Source organism: Trichosurus vulpecula, chromosome 3, assembly GCF_011100635.1.
Source record: "Trichosurus vulpecula isolate mTriVul1 chromosome 3, mTriVul1.pri, whole genome shotgun sequence".
Lineage (NCBI taxonomy): Eukaryota > Metazoa > Chordata > Mammalia > Diprotodontia > Phalangeridae > Trichosurus > Trichosurus vulpecula.
In genome coordinates this window covers 61,326,042-61,346,595 of record NC_050575.1, presented here as the reverse complement: position 1 = coordinate 61,346,595, position 20,554 = coordinate 61,326,042, and the positions used below count along the sequence as shown (strand labels likewise).

Below are 20,554 nucleotides of genomic sequence, written 5' to 3'. Positions count from 1 at the left end.
CCAACCTTAGGTTTTTATTGAAACAACAGACGACATATTTTGATTTGCCATTTTGGTGAGAGCTCTGTGGTAGCTCAACTTTGTCTACTGAAGCATTTATGTAAATTTCTATGCTTGTAGGCGGGCAGCATAAATTGCACTGCGGATGGCATGCATTTTGGACAGTCCTGTATTAAATTACTGATACCTGCTTCACCATTAAATACAATTTCAAGTGTTCTAAAACTTTTAGCAAGGTAAAGGAAACAAATATGGTACCAGTTTTATGTATTCAGGATCATAAAATGATGGAGCTAGAAAGGATGTTAATCTTATAATTAAAACTCCACATTTCACAAATCAGAAAACAAGTCCTGAGATGTGATTTGCCCAATGTTGCAGTTAACTAGCATAAAGAATACTGAGTTGCTAAAAATGGTCACTTATAGTCTAGTTCAGAAAAACCAAAGGTTCTAACAAAAAGGAACAAAATACCACATAAAAAATTATAAAGTCATGATTTACAAAAAAGAAGTAAATATTAGAAAACTACTTTCCCACGTTTAAAACGTCATGCAACAAAATACTTTGTTTTCCATTTAGCAAGAGTGCCAGATGTTTATTTGTAATTTCAAGTTTCAGATTCAACTCCATTTTGTGGCAAATATTTATGTAGCCCCTTTTCCAACCCACCCAATCCACAAGGGCCTAAGAAAAGAAAATGAATTAATAAAACTTTATTTGGAACATGCTGACAGCCTAAGTCTCACTTCTCCATCCCTCAAATTCTTATTAAAAAAAATTAAGCTGACCAAAAAAAAAATCCTTTATTAAAAAGCCACCATCACTTACTTATCATATGCTGGAACCCTCAACAGAAGGCTGTCAGGTCGGAATCTTTTAATTAACTTCCTCAAACATAAGCAGGAATATAAGGCCCAGTTAGAAATGGTGTGCACAATGTGGCAGAGAATAGGCAGAAAGTTGGGCTCATTAATAGTTCCTTCTGTTTCAGATTTTTGCATTGTGGCTTCATTACTTTATTTAAAAGTATACTGAAAACATAAGATGCCCACAATTAGAATTTTTTAAATAACAAAAAATCACGTTCCAAAAGTTTTTTTGTAATTCCCGCATTTCTGTGACCCTTCACGAGCCTAGCAAATTAAATTCACACACAAAGAATCCACAAACTCACCTCTAGATAGACTGGATTAAGTCTCACACATTACACAAAAGCTCCCAGTTTTGCTTTTTTAAGTGAATTTGCAAAAAGAATTATACTCTTCAAGTATAACCTGTCAATATCAATATAAACATTTACTTAACACCCTAATGGTAAGTGACTACATAGGGCAATGGAAGTATAAACAAATTATATTACTGCTGAGAAATCAGGGTCAAAGCTAGAAGAAACCTTAGGAATTTAATCAGCTAGTTAAGATCCCTCTATTTCTCATTTTACAAATGAGGAAATACAGCTCCTCATCAAGTTAGTGATAACCCAGGATTAGATCCATGTCCCCAAGATTCCTGGAACATTATTATCAATAAAAGAAGGTGCCAAATTAAAAAAGTTTACAAGTTTAATGTCCTTGGGTCTTACCAAAATCAAGGCTGACAAAATTTCAAGACTCCAAATTCAGAAATCCAATATAATTTTAAAAAAAGATGAGGAGGGCTGGACTCTCTACCCTCTCTCCAACCCCATCCAATTTTTTATCAAAAAGATAAAAGTGAAAATAATAAGAATCCTTAGCTTGCTAACCAAGCCAAAGAAGTAATTAAAGGTCATTTTCATTTTTCAGTTGCCTTTGTTCACCCTACATTTCAACCAATTCTCAAAAGTATTTGTCATTGAACAATTAAGGTACCACAAGTTTTCCTGCGTACGACTCCCCATAATCCAACACTTAAGACATTCCCCATCCTCACACCCTTAGCCTGTTCTCTATAGCATCAGGAAGTACGTATCAGGAGCTCATACTTGCTTCACTCAAGTAATGGAAAATGGGGGAAGTGCAGTACACACAGGATATGCCCCATGGATATAAAGGGAGTTTGAGGGGAGATTAATCCCAAGATCCATCTAATGGGGATTGGAGGCCCAAATCCTCTTTTATTGCTAACTTTAAAACTCAGTGCACCATGACAATAAGCCAAAAGCAAAAAAAAAAAATTTCTGAAAACAATGGTATCTGGATACTTGTGAGTTATCCACTAATACCAAATTTTAATTTATATGTTCAAATAGCAATTCAACAAATGTCATCTTTTTGCTAAATTGTATATGGTATTAAATAACAAGTCTATTAGTCTGAGGGAAAAAGTACAACAAAAACCCTAACCAGGCTTGAACATATCAAACATACCCAAAATATTTTCAATTTTCAAGTGCAAAGACACAGAAATTAAGCTTATCAAAACCTTAGAGTAGATTTCACTAATTCCTGGAGTTTTCATTCCTTAAGTAGTAGTGCAGTGAAATTCCTCCTTGTGTCCTCCTTTCTTTTTCATGTTTTTCAGACAGTTACCAAATCCTTTAACTTGGAGACCTTTGGACCTATTTCAGTCTGTCAATATCCTTTCTTAAATACAGTGCCCCAAGCAGACAAGATTAACAGCTCCCTCATTCTACACCAGGGCTATCCAAAATGTGGCCTACAGCACGATTTGTGTGGCCTGCCTGCAAGCATAGAAATTTACATAAATGTTTGAGTAAAGGAAGCTGAGCTCTCACTAAAATAGCAAATCAAAATATACTGTCTATTGTTTCAATAAAAACCTAAGGTTGGACGGCCTTGTTCTAGAGCATTCTGGACACTGTATTAAATAGAACAGCAATCTTTGACTTGTCACTAAAAACTTTTTTCAGATAGAAGTAGCTAGTACCTATTTCATGTTTTTTAAACTCAAGCGAGATTTTAAATTCATCTTCCAAGTTTCCATCTTAACAGATTCAGTCCATCCAACTAGTCTGCAAAAATCTTTCTGGACTCTAACTTAATGTCATCTGTAAATATAGTAATCCTGCCTTTCATCTATGTTAAGGAGGAAACCTCTGGTTAACACAGAGTCCTGAGGAGACTCCCTTTTTCCACGCAGAGTTCAATCTAATGATCACTACTCTTCGGATACGATTGTTCAACGAAGCTCCCAAATATAAACTGTATACTACCAACCAATTTATAACATGATCTACTCAACGGTTTCAAAATAAAATGAGCTTTCCCAATCCCCTTCCAAGGCAGAATAAACCAGCAATGTAGACAAAAAATAAAGATCCTCTAAAAAGTATTTAGGATTGAAAATAGCTTTGCTCTATGGATAAATAACAGAAATCAAGTCTAGATTTCACAAGCATCTAAATGAAATCCTACGCAAACCACCTCCCAGCACTAACTACATCACAATACACACTACACTTAATTAGTTCTTATCTTTACACGAACCTTCCATCCTAAAAACTTCTTTTAAAAAACTGTTCATACTTTAAAAATAAGACCCATATACTAAAAAAAAGAAGAAATGAAAAAACTCAACTTGGCAGGCAGCTCTGAATTTCTGTGACGGCTAGCCAGAACTCCAACATAAGGGTTTCAAATCCCTTCTTACATACTGTGACTATGGACCAGATATTGATCGGGACTAATTTCAGGTGTAGACCTAAAAGAACAGTCTCTCTTCCAATCAAGAGTGCCTCAGAAGCATTCCAGTTTAGATTCATCTTCTGCACGCCTTTAAGAACCAGGTAGTTAAGTATGACCACTCGATAAATAAATATAACTTGATAATGCTTAAGATGAATAAGAATCTAACAAACATTTCAGGGAAAAATTCCCACATACTCTGAACCTGATAAAGCAAATCTAGATGTTTTTATTTTTTATTTATTTTAAAACAATTTGCCAAGACTGGAATGAGAGATAAATAGAAGGCACAACAATTTTGCTGTTTTTTTGTTTTGTTTTGTTTTTTTACAAATACAAACTAAAACATGAAAAAAACTCCCTACTTCAATAAAAAATTTTTTCCACAAATTCAGGAAAAGCGTTTTAAAGAGTTGAATTCTACACATTTAAAACCTATCCCACAATCCAAAATTCCAAGTGGTAAAAACAGTAGTTTAGAATTCATTTTTATGTGATCACGTATCAAAAGCAAAAAAAAGTTCTATGAATACCCTTTATTCCGTTTTTTAACCATGCCACAGAGAAAAGTGTGACTGTCAATTTTTCCAGTGGCAACAACTCCAAACCAGAGAGTAGTCATGGCCCTCATTGAACAACTGGGGTTTTTTCTGCCCTCAAAATGTTTGCCAATCCTGGGTTTCTGACCGATTCTTGGAACACATGGCAAATTATTCCAATATCAGTTTATAAGCAAAAGATATAGTCCTTTGGGATAAAACCGCTGTTGTAAAAAAAAAAAAAATCTAGTCCATATGTTTGAGGTGAGCAAGGAATTTCAGTTTTTCTTCTTTTAAAATCGACTTTTCCTAAAATATTGTTCCACAAAACTGGAATTGGGGACAAAGACTTAGGGGGGCAGTGGGGGATGAAAACAGCACACACAAAAAAACCATTAACACAAACAAAAAAGGGCCTGAAATTGTATCAAACGTAGGCAGTCTATATAACAGGCTAGGGTCACATTCCAAGATATCCAAGGCTGAAATTCACAACGCTGCAGGAGCAAAGGTTTGTGCCATCATGTGAAGATCTGTGTGTCGAATTCATTGACGTTGACCAATGCCCCTTCCAGCTCCAAATCCTGGTTTCTGGGACATTCCTCCACGGGGAGGCCCTCTTATTCCACCACCTAGCCCACTTCGTGGGCCTCCTGGTCCACGTGGTCTGTTATCTCGACGATCACCTTCTCTGGCTGCTCGTGTCTTCTTTTCCTCAACATTCAAACGCACCTCACCTCTAAACATGATGGGCTGTAAAAGTTAAAAGATTTCTAAAATTACCATTCCTGAATGCAACCAAATATTGAACATGAAAGTTAGACAAAAATGTAACATGTTTGTTTTAAAAATTCACTTACGAGCTGACTGCTTGGAATTCAAAACATAAAAGCAAGTGAGCTAAGAACAATGATATTTGACATTTATATAACACTTTGTGATTTTCAAAGCACTTTGTTTCAGTTCCTAGGCTAGCCTTAAACAGCCTTTATCTCATTCAATAGCTAAAAAATGGCCTTGAGATACCCATGTTCCCCCCACCAACTGCCACAAAAGGTAGGGTACTCTCTAACTACAAAGTATATTAAGAGTTTGGAGTGATATAATAATAGAACAAATAAGGATGAGAAACAGTAAGCTTCTGAAAAGCTATTGCCTCATTTGTTTTAATATACAAATGGGAAAGAAAAGTTAAAATAGGTCTGATTCATTCAGTCATTTAATAGATAAAACTGAGAGACTGAAGGGGGAGGGAACATATAAAGAAATTTATAATACTTAAAGCTAACCAAACAAATGAATGGGTTATCTTGAGGGGTACCATGCTTTGACACAAGGTCTTTTAGAGGAGACTTAGGCTTTTGTTCATCTTTAGGGTCCCGCCCAATTCCAGGATTCTACTACTCTTTCAGAAACCATTTACCAAGTTCCTGCTACCTACGTGGACAAAGCATTTTGCTGGGTACAGATAATAAGAAACTATTACTGTATTGCCAGGCCCTCACAATCCAGCCAAAGGTAATATGGGCAAAACACAAAGATCAAACATTTTACGTTAAGCTTGAAAAAGAATGGATTAAATCATTAAAAATATAAGACAAGTACATGTACATAAAGTACACAGAGGGATGAAAGAACCTTTACAAACGGAGAAGTGAGGGGCAGCTAGGCAGCGCAGTGAGGGGCAGCAAGGTGGCACAGTGAGTAGAGCACCAGCCCTGGAGTCAGGAGGACCTGAGTTCAAATTCGGTCTCAGACACTTGACTCCCTTACTAGCTGAGTGACCCTGAGCAAGTCACTTAACCCCAATTGCCCTGCCCTCCCCTCTCCAAAAAAGAAAAAAAAGACAAATGGGGAAGGGAATTAAAGATGGCTTCTTCATTTTCTAACCAAGAACATACACTACACAAAGCAACAAAGAGGAAGAAATTGTGTTTTAACTTGATTGCTGTTCAGGATGCTCCTAGAATCTGTCTGTCCTCAGAACAGGAAGTAAGCCAAATAGATTGGTCTGAAAATTACGAGTTTAAAATGACTAGAAGGGAAAATGAATTATTAAGCTTTGCTGAAAACCAACTTATTTTAAAACCATAATGTTCATACTAATATATGACCTGACTTTAGACATATAGGTGGGAAACCAAGGGAGGGTCAATGGGTTCTGCCATTAAGCTACGGGTGACAGTGGACATATCACATATCTACTCTGGGCCTACTCATGGGTAAAACCAATGTTGGACTACATGAACCTACCCTCCAACTCAGACACTCTCAAGCTAATCTCACTACACATTGAGGCAATGTTAAATGGAAAGACAGACAGCTAAGGAAGAAAAATTTGTTCACTAATTAACGGTATTTTATAAATGGAAGGTTACCATATTATTTAGCCCAATTTCCTCCAATGCTCAGAAACTAGGGTGATGCTTATTCATGCCTAGCATTCTGCAGAGACTAGGGAGGAAAAACAAGGAATTTAACTTTTCTAACTCCTCCTGAGCCAGACCACAGTAGCAGGCTTTACCATTTTGAAGTATTGCAAGTTCCTAGGTCAAAACCTCCACTATTTACCATTTTGCTTCTTTTAATTAAAAAAAGAAGCAGAAACAAAAAGTGGGCAAATTTTGCTTCATTATTCTATTGGTTGCTGAAACTATTAGCAAAAAAGTATATACAATATAATCTGCAAAAACAACATGTTTTGCAGATGATAGTTTTTCTAAGAAATTTTAATGTGTATATAAACACAAAAGACAAAACAATGTATCACCCCTGTGACATAAATAATTAATCTTCCTAATGAAAGTGCTGGGCTGAAGAGTTTTCTGTAAGGAATTCATCTCTACACAAAAACTGGGGGTGTTGATCAGTCTCAAGTAATTTATTCAAACAATGAAATGATATTGTCTTTCCTTCCTCTCCCTACCACACCTCACACCTTCTTTATTTCCACATTATATCTATTAAAATTATTTGTTTGTACACAATAACTGCTAGGCAACAGGACAAGATTTTGGAACGAATGTGGTAGTATTTTTGAACATCTTGGGTTTTACCTATACAAAGTTATTATGCATATTTGCTGTTTGCAAAATAGGGTAGAGGTACTTTATGTAGTTTAATGTACATTTTAACAGCTTTTTTAAGTAAAAAAATATTAAAGAGAACAAAATGGAATTCAGCAATCACTTGGTCAAATCTAACAAGAAAAATTAATATTCTCATAAAATAAGAACCATGAAATATTTAAAAACACATAAACTTTCACTACCAATATGCCATTATTACTTAGAAGTACAATATTATATGTATGAAATATTTTTACCCTGCTGCCAAGGATCTTCTGAACCGGCTCTGGGTCATCAAACACCACAAAACCAAAATTGGGTAGCTTCCCACCACTATTAATTCGAAGTTCCACAACATTCCCGTAACCTTTTAACGAAACACAGAAACCTTTGGTCATTTGTTAGGCCTGTTGTTATGCCAAGAGAACTTACACTTTCAACCCAAGTTCCAATAATTCAGTAACCTACTTTGGAAGAAATCTTTTAGTTCTGCTTTGTCCACATCATGTGGAAGATTTCCAACAAAAAGCTGATGACTGTCTGGATATCTCACAATTCTCCTTGTATCCATATCACCCTGTTCACCACCTTCACGAACTTGAAAAGAAACAAAATTCTTCAAGTCATATTAAAAAAAAATCAATAAAAGTTTGTACTGATTTCAATGACCCTTATATCACATACTACTAAAGGCTCCAGCCAACTATTATTAACAAATAGAGGAAAAAAAAGACTCACTTATCTAGTCTGAAACACAAAAATCAAAACCATTAAGACAAATCATACTTCCTAAAGTCCTCTTACTTGGTCTGGGTCCCCTTTGGGGTGGGATATTAGTTCGTTGTTCCCTCACTCTCTGGTCCCTCTGGGGCCTCTGTGGTGGTGTCTGAGATTCCGGTTTTGATTCTGGGCGAGCCTGGATTAAAAACAATTTAATTTGTATGTTAATAACAAATCTCACCATGTTAGGATTCCTAATTAATGTGAGTTATCTGCTACAATCTTTGGACCATTTTCTTCTACCCTAGAGAACAAACAAAAAGAATGCTTCCAAAGCCATATCAAGAGTAGGTCTATCCAAGTTTCATATTAGAATCTCACCTGTGAAGCTGGTACTTTAACCACATGGGGTGGTATCCCAGACACTGGAACAGCTCCACTAGGTGGAAGGTTCTTACTGGTCACAGATGCCCAGGAGAATGTCTAAAAGAAATATAAACAAAGAAAGATCAGCCACAACATGCTGCTTTATATAACATGCTTTTGTTTCTTAAAAGCAGAGCCTATCTTTGCAGATATTCCCAATGTAACAAGTTTGCACACCCATCCAACTCCAGCTTTCAAGAGTGTTTTTCAGCCTTAATGTTTGCCTTAATGCCTGAATAGAGTCCCAAACGTAGATAATAATACCACCTAAGTAATCCTTAAAATGACAGTGGCCATGCTTTAGGACAGAATTACTGTTTCATCAAAGGTAACAAAACACAATATGGATTACTTCCCTAGGGAAAAAGGATTCATTCTAGATCTTAGATAAATCAGCTTCTGATACCTTGAGCTGGTCAAAATACAAGAGGTAGGGCAGAAGGAGGGGAGGCAGAGGGAAAATAAGGACAAGACATTCAACCAAAACATGACTGCAGATGAAACAGATGTGCCACCTATGTGTAGGGGAAAGCAGAAAAAAGAGGGAAGAGGGCAGGTGATAATTATGTTCCTCCACCAAAGGAAGAGTCAAGGGGTGAATTTTTAATATGCTGATATCAAGGAGTAAGGAGAACAGCTCTAGGTATTGTGTACTGAATAGGCAAAATGCAGGAGGACATGGAGAATATTATAGTCAAGAGTACACTGACGACTTCCAGGGGCGGAGCCAAGATAGAGGCTGAAAAGCAGGGACCTGCTCGAGCTCCATACCAGGTCCCTCCAAAAAACTATAAAAAATGGCTCTGAAAAAATTCTAGAACTGCAGAACCCACAAAATAGCAGAGGGAAGCAGGGATCTAGCCCAGGACAGCCTGGATGGTCGCTGGATGAGGTCTATGGAGCAGAGAGCAGAGGGGAGTGGAGCTCAGCGTGGGCTGCGGCAGGACCAACCAGACCAGCAGCAGGCTGGAACAGGCCCTAGCGCCCTGAATCAGTGAGCTGTGGCAGTTACCAGACTTCTTAACCCACAAACACCAAAGACAACAGAGAAGGTTAGTGGGAAAAGCTGCAGGGGACAGAGTTCGAGGTTTGGCCACTAACCCAGGGGCAGCGGGGGAGGTGCAGCTACAGAATTACAGCTGCAGTTACTTCCAGCCCCAGGCCCACGTGGTGGAAGGAATTAAGTGGCGGATCAGAGCAGGAGTGCAGAGCCTGCTGAAGATTTGCTTCAGGTCCGGGTTGGTGGCTCTCAAGGAAGGAGGAGTGCTGGTGTGGCAGAGCTGGCTGCATAGAAATAACTCTGAAATCAACAGCGCACCCCCTCAAACTTGGAACAAAATACACTTTGTTCTACAAGCAGTCATACCCTGACAAAAAACTCAAGGGTCAAGTAAGTTGGCTGGGAACATGCCCAGGCAGCGAAAACACACTCAGATTCAGTCCCAGACTTTGGAATCTTTCTTTGGTGACAAAGAAGACCAAAACATACGGCCTAAAGAAGTCAACAAAGTCAAAGAGCCTACAACAAAAGCCTCCAAGAAAAACATGAACTGGCCTAAGGCCATGGAAGACTCAAAAAGGATTTGGAAAAGCAAGTTAGAGAAGTAGAGGAAAAATTAGGAAGAGAAATGAGAAGGATGCGAGACCCAAAAAAATACTGAAAAATACATGGAAGAAAACAACACTTTAAAAAATAGACTAACTCAAATGGCAAAAGAGCTCCAAAATGCCAATGAGGAGAAGAATGCCATCAAAGGCAGAATTAGCCAAATGGAAAAGAAGGTCCAAAAGACCACTGAAGAAAATACTACCTTAAAAATTAGATTGGAACAAGTGGAAGCTAGTGACTTTATGAGAAATCAAGATATTATAAAACAGAACCAAAGGAATGAATAAGTGGAAGACACTGTGAAATATCTCATTGGAAAAACCACTGACCTAGAAAATAGATCCAGGAGAGATAATTTAAAAATTATTAGACTACCTGAAAGTCATGATCAAAAAAAGAGCCTAGATATCATCTTTCAAGAAATTATCAAGGAGAACTGCCCTAATATTCTAGAGCCACAGGGCAAAATAGAAATTGAAAGAATCCACAGATCGTCTCCTCAAATAGGTCCCAAAAAGAAAACTCCTAGGAACATTGTCGCCAAATTCCAGAGCCCCCCAGGTCAAGGAGAAAATACTGCAAGCAGCCAGAAAGAAACAATTTGAGTACTGTGGAAAAGCAATCAGGATAACATAGGATCTGGCAGCTTCCACATTAAGGGACTGAAGGGCTTGGAATACAATATTCCGGAGGTCAATGAAGCTAGGATTAAAACCAAGAATCACCTACCCAGCAAAACTGAGTATCATGCTCCAAGGCAAAATATGGACTTCCAATAAAACAGAGGACTTTCAAGCTTTCTCAGTGAAAAGACCAGAGCTGAATAGAAAATCTGACTTTCAAACACAAGAATCAAGAGAAGCATGAAAAGGTAAACAAGAAAGAGAAATCATAAGGGACTTTAACTAAAGTTGAACTGTTTTGTTTACATTCCTACATGGAAAGATGATCTGTATGATTCATGAGATCTCAATATCAGTCGCTGAAAGGAATATGCATATAAATATGTGTGTATACATATATATACATGTGTCTATATATGTATATATATAAGTGTATGTGTGTATATATGTGTGTGCATGTATGTACATACACACACACACACACACAGAGGGCACAGGGTTAGTTGAATATGAAGAGATGATATCTAAAAAAATAAAATCAAATTAAGGAATAAGAGAGGAATATATTGAGAGAGGGAGAAAGGGAGAGATAGAATGGGGTAAATTATCTCGCATAAAAGTGGCATGAAAAAGCGGTTCTCTAGGAAGGGAAGAGGGGGCAGGTGAGGGGGAATGAGTAAATCTTGCTCTCATTGGATTTGACCTGAGGAGAGAATACCATACACACTCAATTGGGTATCTTACCCCACAGGAAAGGAGGAGGAAGATAAAAAAGGGGGGACGATAGAAGGGAGGGCAGATGGGGGGAGGAGGTAATCAAAAACAAACACTTTCGAAAAGGGACAGGGTCAAGGGAGAAAATTCAATAAAGGGGGATAGGTTACGAAGGAGCAAAACATAGTTAATCTTTCACAACATGAGTATAGTGGAAGGGTTTTACAGAATGATACACGTGTGGCCTATGTTGAATTGCTTGCCTTCTTAGGGAGGGTGGGCGGGGAGGGAAGAGGGGAGAGAATTTGGAACTCAAAAGTTTTAAAAACAGACTTTCAAAAACAACAACGAAGAAAAAAGTTTTTGCATGCAACTAGGAAATAAGATACACAGGAAATGGGGCATAGAAATTTATCTTGCCCTACAAGAGAAGAAAGGAAAAGAGGATGGGAGGGGAGTAGGGTGACAGATGGGAGGGCTGACTGGGGAATGGCACAACCAGAATATACGCCATCTTGGAGTGGGCTGGAGGGTAGAAATCGGGAGAAAATTTGTAATTCAAACTTGTGAAAAATTAATCCTGAAAACTAAATATATTAAATAAATTAAATAAAGAGTACACTGACAATCTATCAAATGAAATTACAAAGAAGGGGTGAAGGATGATGGGTTATACAGCTGTGGTGAACTTATAAAAAAAATTTTTAAGCACTCATGAGGTAACATGAATTTTCACATACTATGCATATACCTTTCATACCTTATTACCTCACATCTTGAAAAGGGGAAAAAATGACAAAATTTGGGAATAGTCAATGTTATAAGAGCTATAGAAAGATAGGCACAATTAGTGCCTTGACAGTGGAGCTGTGAATTAATGCAACCATTTTCAGAAGCAATCTGGAATTACGCAAATAAAGCAACTAAAATGTCTATACTTTTTAACCGTGAAATTTCAATACCAGCCTTATACTCCACAGAGACCATTGTTAACAAATCCAGATATTTATAGCAGCATTTTTTGGTAGTAGTAAAGAATTAAAAACAAAGCATATGACCACCAACTGGGAAATGGCTAAATAACCTGTGGTACATGAATGTAATGGAATATCATCATGCAGTTAAGAAATGACAAATATGATGAATACAGAAAAGCATGGAAGGATTTATACAAACTGATACATAGAGAACTATTAAGCAGAGCCAAGAAAACAATATATACAATGACAATGTAAAAAAAAAAAACCAAAAATCATAAACATGAATCCTGCAAATTTACAAAGAACAAGCAAGTATAGCTCCAAAGAAGAGATATGAGAAGACATCCCACTTCATTCTTTTGTAGAGGTGGAGGTCCCCAGTTGTAATAAATTACATATTTTTTAGACTTTTTCAATGAGTTCATCAGTTATTCTTTTTCTCCCTTTATTATTTGTGTTTTAAAAACATTTGTTTTATGGGATGACTTTCTGAAAGGGAATAGTGGAAAGAATACAGAGGATTTTAGTGATATTTTTAAAAACACAAAATTTATTTTAAATAAGAAAAGTTAAGCATCTTGAGTTTTGTTCAGACAGACAGGACTATGAGAATTTAACAATAAGAAACTATGACTAAAAACTTCTGCACATACACTATACAAACTACTGGATCATTAAGAACAGGTGTTGCCAGACAGAAGTATAGTAATTACTAATCTTCCTTACTCTCAAGTCCTCCTGTACTGCTGGCGTAGAATCCACCGGCACAGGAGATGAGCTCTTTTGAGCCTCCTCAGAAACGGGCTCTTCCAAAGCTGGTTCAGACTTTTCTTCATGAATTTCAGGTTCAGCTTCTTGCTCAGGCTCCGGCTCTGGCTCCGGCTCTGGCTCCGCAACAGGCTCCTCTAGGTGCTCCTCCAGGTCATTGCTTGTAATGTGAAGCATCAACAAGTCATTCTATTTCCTAGAGTCCAACAGTAAAGCTGACTATGTCTTAGTTCCAGGGTTTTGACCCCAGCCACGAACCAAAAACAAGAAATAATAATTCTCCAAAAGACTGGAGAAAAAGAAAAAAAATCACAGGCTGGTGGATTTTTTTAAAATGCTTGTTGGTTTGTTTTTGAACTGGAAATAAATTTTCTAAAAAAGTAAAGAGTCTTCATCTTTCTCTTTCTCCAATATAGTACACAATACATAAAAAACATTTTATAAACATTCAAAATTGGATCAAATTAAATATCAAAAACAATGTTTCACTCAGCACAATCCTGTCTTATAATACTTAATCCTGCTATTGTTTGTCATGCTGCTTTGTTTCTTCCAATTAGATTCCAAGCTCAAGGAAGACATAAAGCATTTAATATAATGTTCAATAACCAGGACTAAACAACATGTGGGAGCACTGTCCCTACACCTTTTTATCTTTACATACGGTTGATGTAATTTTGGTGAATTTGTTTTAAGTGTAAGAAAAAATAAGAGACCTTGAAGGGCATTACATATTTTAGAACAATAACAATTCACATTTAGTCATTTAGGTTTACAAAGAACTTCTCACAACTACCCTATGAGGTATAGGGTTCAAAGAGTCTCCATTTTACAGACGAGGAAATTGAGCCTTTGAGGGATTAAGTGACTTGTCTATATCTGAAGAGCCAGAAGGTATCCCAGAGGTGGGGCAGTTAGGTGACTCAGTGGGATAGAATGTCAGCCCTGGAGTAAGGAGGACCTGAGTTCAAATCTGGCCTCAGCCACTCACTAGATGGGTGACCCTGAGTAAATCACTTAACTCTGTTTGCCTCAGTTCCTCATTTGTAAAATGAGCTAGAGAAGGAAAAGGCAAACCAGGGTCACGTTGGACATGAATGAAACAACAGAACAACAACAATCCCAAAGGTAAAAAAGGAATCTTCCCCCAACTCCGCACCTTTCACTACGTTGCTTTCTCTCTTAACAATTTATAAAATATAAATTCAAGGTTATTTTACCATTAAGAGCTCAAATCACTCTGAAGCGCTGTTTTCATTCTTAGAAAGGATTCTAGAATCTATTATTCCAAGGTTTGTTTATAAATTCTTACTAAAACACAAGGAAGCCGACTACAGAAACAAGTTTCTATTCAGTTCTAAGAAAGTTTGTTTACCTGCCGCTCTGGTCATAAAAAGTTCCAGAGTCATCAGGAACTACCTCAGGAGTCTGCTGTCTTTCCTCTGGTTCCTCTACTTCTTCCTCAGATTCTGTGTTGGGGAAGAAGATTAATTAAAACAATTATGCAACTATTCAATCAACAGATATAAATTTGAAAAAATTAGGTAAAACAGTTGGGAGGGATGGCTAGGTGGCACAGTAGACAGAGTACCAGCCCTGGAGTCAGTAGGACCTGTGTTCAAATCCAGCCTCAGACGCTACACACTTACTAGCTGTGGAATCCTGGGCAAGTCACTTAACCCCAACTGCCTCACCAAAACAAAAAAAAAATTTGGAGAGATACACAATACATGAGAAACCCTAGTTACCAGATCCTTATAATCAATTTAAGGCTTTAGCTCTTTGTAGAAGTATCCCTCAGTGGAAACTACAATTTCACTAATGAACAGAATTTATAAGGTAGGGCTAAGAGTGTACAGTGCAATGTCTGGCATTCATCACATTCTTTCTTATATATAAAGTCAATTGTGTTACTTCCCTTGCCCTCTAAATAAAAATGAATAAGATGAAGTAGATGGTAGAATCATCTTAAACCTCAACTAGGAAGGCTAAGTTACTCACACATCAAAAAGATCACTGTAAGGAACCTATTAGATGGTCTTGTCATACGGACCAAGCAGTGTGCTGGTAAAACTAACGAGCAAAAATGTATATACGGTATACGCTTTTCAGTTTAATTTGCTTTGTTACCATTTTTCTTTATCAGTTTCCTAAGCCTGGACAAACAAGACAATAAACCCAGTCCTGATGTGCGTTTGCCAATTTCCAAGGTACAAATACTTTAAAATTTTAACAATCAGCTCCAGCACAAGGTGGTTAACAGTAAAGAAATGTAGATCCTGATCCATTCAAATTAAATAGAAAAACTTTTTCTTCAGTTAAAAGGTGCAATTACAAAGATTCAAAAAGTGGTCAATGACACCAACAGCTGACCGACAAATTAGTATATAAAAAAGAAAGTCAGTTATGTATTGTTTTCTTTACCTTCTTGGGGTTCAGTGACAAAACCACCAAAAACCTCATCTTGGTATCGGAAGATGTCATTGTGAACATAGAATTTGTTTGCAACAGAACCCTGAAACACAAAAGGGGAAAGGCATTCACTTACTCAGCTGGAATTTCAAGAAGCTGATCACCTGAAGTAGGAGGGACTGAAATGCGCTTAACCATTTTTTCAACAAACTGGAGTAAAAACTATTGTGCTCAACATTATAAACACTAGCAAAGCGCTATACGTATTTTTAGAAAAACAGTCATCAACGTTTCTTGAATACTATACATTAACATCCTTGCAGATCTGTAATTTGTATTTAAGATCCCTTAAATTAGGAATAGGGTATGGATGAACATAGGCACTCAGATACAAATTCGAGTTTACACTATCCGGCAGGGATGAGGGGAGTTAACATGAAGCCTTCAGGTAGAAGTTCAAACAAGGCCAATGGCAAAAGGCTAAATAAGGAAAGTAGTGAAAGCTGCCTTTGAGGGTAGTAAGGCTCAGGGAGCAATGATAGCACCTCCAACAGTGAGGCACACAGCCTGCAGAAGCAGCTGATCACACCCGCAGTGAAAAGGCAGTAGCACCCTGGTTTGCAGCTAGACAAAACAGCACCAGAGAGCCCTGACCAGCTACAGGCAGGCCCCAAAAGGGGCCACATATGACCCAGACACATCCAAGGGAGGGGCCCAAGATGGCTGGATAGGTCAATAAGAAGGGCTCATGCCTGTCCTTTGCTGTTGTTTTGATGGAGCCCTCTCAACTTTGCTGGAAGGATCAGGGGGAAGAAGTTATTGTGCTGTGAAGATGTTTTATGACCCTGGCCACTTAGATTATGGGTGATCAGGGTTGAGAGTAATGTTGCCGGCCAGGAGTGGAGGAGCTCTGGGGCAGTTTGAGTTAACTTTGCCCTCAGGTGGACTGATCTAAAACCAAGGTATGAGCAATTTGGGCAAGGAGACACAAAAAAAGTTCTAAGTTTTGGCTGAAACCTCCAGAGATCCCAGGGAACTTCCCTATACATTACTTCAAATGTAATTTACATTGCTTTTTTAAAATGTAATTTACATTACTTTTTAAAAATTATTTAATATTTTTAGTTTTCAGCATTCATTTCCATAAAATTTTGAATTACAAATTTTCTCCCCATTTCTACCCTCCCCCCAATCCAAGATGGCATATATTCTGATTGCCGCGTTCACCAGTCAGCCCTCCCTTCTGTCACCCCTTTCCCCACCTCATCCCCTTTTCCCTTACTTTCTCGTAGGGCAAGACAGATTTTTATGCCCCACTGCCCGTATATCTTATTTCCCAATTGCATGCAAAAACACCTTTTTTTTTTTTTTGAACAACTGCTTTTAAAACCTTAGTTCCAAATTCTCTCCCCTCTTCCCTCCCCACCCACCCTCCCTAAGAAGGAAAGCAATTCAACATAGGCCACACGTACATCATTATGTAAAACCTTTCCACAAAATTCATGTTGTGAAAGACTAACCATATTTTGCCCCCTCCTATCCTGTCCCCCCTGTATTCAATTTTCTCCCTTGACCCTGTCCCTTTTCAAAAGTGTTTGCTTTTGATTACCTCCTCCCCATCTGCCCTCCCTTCTATCGTCCCCACTTTTGTATCCCCTCTTACTCCTTCTTTCCTGTGGAGTAAGATACCCAATTGAATGTGTATGTTATTCCCTCCTCAAGTGAAATCCAATGAGAGCAAGATTCACTCATTCCCCCTCACCTGTACCGTCTTCCCTTCCAACAGAACTGCTTTTTCTTGCCACTTTTATGTGAGATAATTTACCCCATTCTATCTCTCCCTTTCTCCCTCTCAATATATTCCCTTCTCATCCCTTAATTTGATTTTATTTTTTTAGATATCATCCCTTCATATTCAATTCACCCTGTGTCCTCTCTCTAAATATGTATATATATTCCCTTCAGCTACCCTAATATTGAGGTATCATGAATTACACACATCATCTTCGCAGGCAGGAATGTAAACAAAACAGTTCAACTTCAGTAAGTCTCTTATGATTTCTCTTTCTTGTTTACCTTTTCATGCTTCTTTTGTTCTTGTGTTTGAAAGTCCAAGTTTTCTATTCAGCTCTGGTCTTTTCACTGAGAAAGGTTGAAAGTCCTCTTATTTTAATGAAAGTCCATATTTTGCCTTGGGGCATGATACTCAGGTTTTGCTGGGTAGGTGATTCTTGGTTTTAATCCTAACTCCTTTGACCTCCAGAATATCATATTCCAAGCCCTTCAGTCCCTTAATGTGGAAGCTGCTAGATCTTGTGTTATCCTGATTGTGTTTCTACAATATTCCATTGTTTCTTTCTGGCTGCTTGCAATATTTTCTCCTCAATCTGGGAGCTCTGGAATTTGGTGACAATATTCCTAGGAGTTTTCTTTTTGGGATCTTTTTTAGGAGGCAATCGGTGGATTCTTTCAATTTCTATTTTACCCTCTGGCTCTAGAATATCAGGGCAGTTTTCCTTGATAATTTCTTGAAAAATGATATCTAGGCTCTATTTTTTTGATCATGGCTTTCAGGTAGTCCAATAATTTTTAAATTATCTCTGCTAGATCTATTTTCCAGGTCAGTGGTTTTTCCAATGAGATATTTCACATTGTCTTCCATTTTTTCATTCCTTTGGTTCTGTTTTATAATATCTTGATTTTTCATAAAGTCACTAGCTTCCACTTGCTCCAATCTAATTGTTAAGGTGGTACTTTCTTCAGTGGTCTTTTGGACCTCCTTTTCCATTTGGCTAATTCTGCCTTTCAAGGCATTCTTCTCATTGGCTTTTTGGAGCTCTTTTGCCACTTGAGTTAGTCTATTTTTTAAGGTGTTACTTTCTTCAGTATTTTTTTGGGGTCTCCTCTAGGAAGTTATTGACTTGTTTTTCATGGTTTTCTCGCATCACCCTCATTTCTCTTCCCAGTTTTTCCAGTACTTCTGTTACTTGCTTTTCCAAATCCTTTTTGAGCTCTTCCATGGCCTGAGACCAATTCATATTTTTCTGGGAGGCTTTTGATGTAGGCTCTTTGACTTGGTTGACTTCTTCTGCCTATATGTTTTGGTCTTCTTTCTCACCAAAAAAAGATTCCAAAGTCTGAGTCTGAATCTGAGAGTGTTTTCACTGCCTGTTCATGTTCCCAGCCAACTACTTGACCCTTGAGCTTTTTGTCAGGGTATGTGCTTGTAGAGTAGAGAGTACTTTGTCGCAAGCTTGAGGGGCTGCGCTGCTATTTTCAGAGCTACTTCTACACAGCAAGCTCTGCCACACCAGCGCTCCTTCTCCAAGAACTGCCAACCAGGATTGCAGCCCAGATCCAGGCAGGGCAAAGCTGGCTTTGCACTCCCACTCTAATCCGCAGCTTAATTCCTCCCACCAGGCAGGCCTGGGGCCAGAGGCAACTGCAGCTATGGCTCTGGAAGCAGCCTGAGAGCTGTATCACCTCTGCCGTGGCCAGGGTGAACTCCTTTCACTCTGTCCCAGCAGCATTTCCCACTAATTTTCTCTGTTGCCTTTGGCATTTGTGGGTTGAGAAGTCTGGTAACTGCCACAGCTCACTGATTCAGGGAGCTATGCCTGTTCCGCCTGGCTCCCAGTCTGGTTGGTCCTGGCGTGGCCCACGCTGGGCTCTGCTCTGCTCCGCTCTGCTCCCCTCCCAGCTCGGTGTTATAGAGTCTTCCCAGCAACCATCCAGGCTGTCCTGGGCTGGAGCCCTGCTTCCCTTTGCTATGTCATGGGTTCTGCAGCACTAGAATTTGTTCAGAGCCATTTTTTATAGGTGTTTGGAGGGACCCGGTGGGGAGCTCACACAAGTCCCTCCTTTCCAGCCACCATCTTGGCTCTTCTCAATTTACATCACTTTTAACTCAGTCAAAGGCTTTCCTCTTTCCAGGGGAAGTGGAAAAAAAAACTGCTTTCTGTCAGTTGACTCAGGGTTGTTAGACATGGTTTAAGTCAAGGAATTGAACACCTCAACTCCCAGGTTCTAAGGAATTCATTAAATAGGTGTGGGAAAGATGACCTAGGCAGTATTTTGTACTTGGCTCATCTGGAGGTCTAGTAAAATGGAGAATTTATTCTCATTATGTGAAATGTCAAGCCTTAAAGACTTCCTGTGAGCTGAGACTTAAAGCAGTAGTATGTAAACAATTTTTCCAAGTGCAATGAGTTGTGTTCAACTTATTCTTTTAATAAGAACCTTTTAATAAGAACATTGACAAACTGAAATATTATCTAAAAGCGATTAACCACAATGCTACGTAGGAAGGCAGTCAAAATCATGTTCTGTAAGAAGAGGGTGGTCACAGCAGGAAAATTACACAAAGAGCCATCCCGTGAAAGAACTAGAATTCCATGTATCCCTAAAGGACAGAACTAAGACTACTGGTATGCAAATTACATGAAGTGCATACCAGCCCAATATGACATCAAGAACTTCCTACTAATCAGAGGTGCCAAACTGCGAAACTGATGTCTCACAATGATTTTCCCTTAAAAGAAATATTCAATTTTACACGTCTTATTGTAGATAAGGAATTTGATGCCTCTATCCTGATTTTATATTTCCAAACTTTTTAAATTGACATATTGTCGACCAAGAAAAAAAACACAAAGCAGTAGACTGGAGTTACAAATCAGACAATTAACAAAGAATAACTATTGAGACAGACCAAACAAGAGAAACAGAAGTTTATAACTTGGTTATTATAAAAGCAGTCTAACTTGTGAGGCTTAAGTAGTCTTAAAAGTCCTTTTTGGTGGTTGTGTGCCAATTCACTATTTCTTTAGATTTGAGGTTGTCACACATTAAAAATGACAGTTCATATCAATACATACCTCTGGTGCAAGTACAAATGTCTGCATGAATCTCCGAAATGCTTGGTTATTATTAGACAGCAATCCCATCACCTGGACCACAACACCATCATTGAGGGTAGCATGAGCATCCACATGACGAATCTTAGTGTGACAATTTGTAAAGTTTTGGGACATCACTTTCCGATGGATTTCCTAAAGAACCCAGGC

General features: G+C 38.3%; 1 protein-coding gene across 2 annotated transcripts in view; it reads right to left on the bottom strand.

The window, feature by feature from the left end:
- Positions 1–570: 570 nt before the first annotated feature.
- The window catches only part of G3BP1 (G3BP stress granule assembly factor 1), a 41,589-nt gene continuing 21,605 nt past the window's right edge, over positions 571–20,554 (bottom strand). The window contains exons 4-12 of one of the 2 annotated variants that reach the window (XM_036749632.1): positions 20,366–20,539; positions 15,501–15,591; positions 14,452–14,545; positions 13,035–13,236; positions 8,338–8,439; positions 8,041–8,152; positions 7,705–7,833; positions 7,494–7,624; positions 571–4,921 (exon numbers count right to left, since the gene is read on the bottom strand). In XM_036749632.1, coding sequence (XP_036605527.1) covers positions 4,715–4,921; positions 7,494–7,624; positions 7,705–7,833; positions 8,041–8,152; positions 8,338–8,439; positions 13,035–13,236; positions 14,452–14,545; positions 15,501–15,591; positions 20,366–20,539 — 1,242 coding nt within the window. In that variant the 3' untranslated portion in view covers positions 571–4,714. The remainder of the gene's footprint in view (positions 4,922–7,493; positions 7,625–7,704; positions 7,834–8,040; positions 8,153–8,337; positions 8,440–13,034; positions 13,237–14,451; positions 14,546–15,500; positions 15,592–20,365; positions 20,540–20,554) is intronic. The other variant, XM_036749633.1, reaches the window with a different exon arrangement.